Source organism: Bipolaris victoriae (assembly GCF_000527765.1).
Source record: "Bipolaris victoriae FI3 unplaced genomic scaffold scaffold_403, whole genome shotgun sequence".
Taxonomy (NCBI): Eukaryota; Fungi; Ascomycota; class Dothideomycetes; order Pleosporales; family Pleosporaceae; genus Bipolaris; species Bipolaris victoriae.
This window is the reverse complement of record NW_014574989.1, coordinates 1-2,195: the sequence shown is the minus strand read 5'-3', so window position 1 is coordinate 2,195 and position 2,195 is coordinate 1. Positions and strand designations below refer to the sequence as shown.

Sequence of the window (2,195 nt, the reverse complement as noted above, 5' to 3'; positions counted from 1 at the left end):
CTTATATCCTTATTACTTCTAGTCTAGCATCTAGCTAAGCCTCTAACATCTCTAATATCTTTGGCATCTCTAGATGTCCTAGCATCTCCTAAGGGTCTAGCATCTCTAGATGTTCTGTCTTGGCGAGATGCTATATTACGTAATCAGCGCCCTGCGTTAATTATTACCTTCTAACGTGAACGTCTATAGGCCTTCCGCTATCTCGTTACTTATTAAGAAGAGAATCCTTTTTATTACTTATAATATTACCTCCCCTCTTAGGGCTATCGTCTTAATACCCTAGTTCTTCGTTTTTCTATTCTAGCCTCTTATGTCTTTATAGCGCCGTGTGCATATAAGGTCGGTGGGCCCTAGGCTATTATAACCGTTCCTTCCTAACTCTAGCCTTTCTAACTATACCTAAGGTCTAAAAGCCCCGTACTCCTCGTGCTTAAACTTTAACTAAACAGAAGCGTGCTCGCGCTACGCGAGTAGAAGAGGAGGGTCTTAAAATAAATTTTCGTTATAAGCGCTATAAAGAGAAGAAGCTTCGTTACTTCGTTAAGACGTCTTCTGGCCGTTGTGCTAAGTATATCTTAGTTAGCGCTGAGTGCAGTTTATTTATTTCTAAGGAAGAGTAGGAAAAAGTTTATAAGGAGCGTAAGGAGAGAGAGCTAATAGTTACTTGTCTTAAGGCACAGCTTTCTTAACAAAAGTTAGAGCTCCTAGAAGTAAAAAAGCGTAAGCGGTTGTTTACTCGTCGCGATCTAGTAATTCTCGCTGTCTAGGATCGTGCAAAAGAGCAGGCTAAGAGGAGCTTAGCCCCTAGAGGTACGGGCCTTCCTATTATTAAACCATTACTATCCAAACTATTAGCTAATCTAGGCTAGTTACAGGCTAATCTCTTTAATCCTTCTTTTAATTATTCCCTTTCCTCCTTCCCCGCGGATTCCAATTATTCCGCTCTAGGTTTAACTTTTATTTCTCTAGTTATCTCTAGTAAAAATCACGTACTAGTAACTTACAGTTCGTTAGATTTTCTTTAGGTTCCCAAGTGTTATAGCTCTCAGGCCATCCTCGCCACTTAACTAAGTACTTCCACTAACTACTAATTTTCCGCAGGTTCTTAACCTCTTTAACCTCGTATTCGTCGTCTTTAAGCTCTATATCTATTACTAGCTTAGCATCTAGAGGTGCTAGTTCTAGAAGTTTCTTATAAAAGACAGGGTAAATTCGCATACCTTATAGGAGTTTTAACTTATAGTTTACTTTTCCTATTACCTCTAGAACTTTAAACAGTTCTATTTAGAGGTTGTCCAATTTTCTGCATAGTCGTTTAGTTTTCAGGTTTTATCGTAATAGGAAAACTTTATCCCCCTTCTTAAAGGTTAGTCCCTCAATCCTTAGTTTATTTACTACTTTAGATATCGTAAGGTTTCGTTAAGCTATATTCTTACTTAATTCTTCGTGTAGTTCTCGTATAAGCTTTGCTTTATCGTCTATACCTACTATAATACTTTTAATATCTTTTAGATCTCTGTAAGCAGTCGGCTTATATCCGTAGTTCGCGTAGTGCGGCGAATACTTCGTTATTACGGATTTTATACTATTATATGCCAATTATACTATCGATAGCCACTCTACCTAGTTATTCTACAATTTATTAACGTATATCTATAGGTACTATTCTAATATCTAGTTCGTGCGTTCTATCTAGCCGTCTATTTCTAGATAAAAGCTTATTAAAAGCTTCTTCTTAACACCTAACTTCGCTAAGAATATATTCTAGTATTTAGACGTAAATAGTTTATCACGATTAATAATAAACTCTTTAGGTATTCTATATTCTAACACTAGTGCTTTAGTAACTTCGTACACGCATTCGTCTGCCGTAATAGTTTCTTCTATAGGTATAAATTTTACTACTTTAGTTAATTAGTCCACGATTACTAGGATTGTGTCGCAAAATCGAGCTAATCCTAGTTCTAACGATCTTAGGAGCTTCACTATAAAGTCTATCGTTACGCTTATCCATAGTCTCAATAGCAGCTATAAGAGTTATAGCAGGCCGTAGAGCTTATATCTCTTAGGCTTATTCTAGTAATATACTAAACAGTTACCTAGTATTTCCTACACCTTCGCTCGCAAGCGTAGTATCGCAAATACCTTAGCTAGTCGTCTAACTATTTCTTTAATCTCTATATATCTATATTCTA

General features: G+C 36.6%; 1 protein-coding gene across 1 annotated transcript; it reads right to left on the bottom strand.

Annotated features, from left to right (window-relative positions):
* Nucleotides 1-975: 975 nt before the first annotated feature.
* COCVIDRAFT_117002 (hypothetical protein) lies at nt 976-1,218 on the bottom strand (the record flags this gene model as incomplete). Its single annotated transcript, XM_014694503.1, has 2 exons — nt 976-1,019; nt 1,086-1,218. The coding sequence occupies 2 exons, from the start codon at nt 1,216-1,218 to the stop codon at nt 976-978; spliced, it is 177 nt and encodes a 58-aa protein (XP_014549989.1).
* Nucleotides 1,219-2,195: the final 977 nt, after the last annotated feature.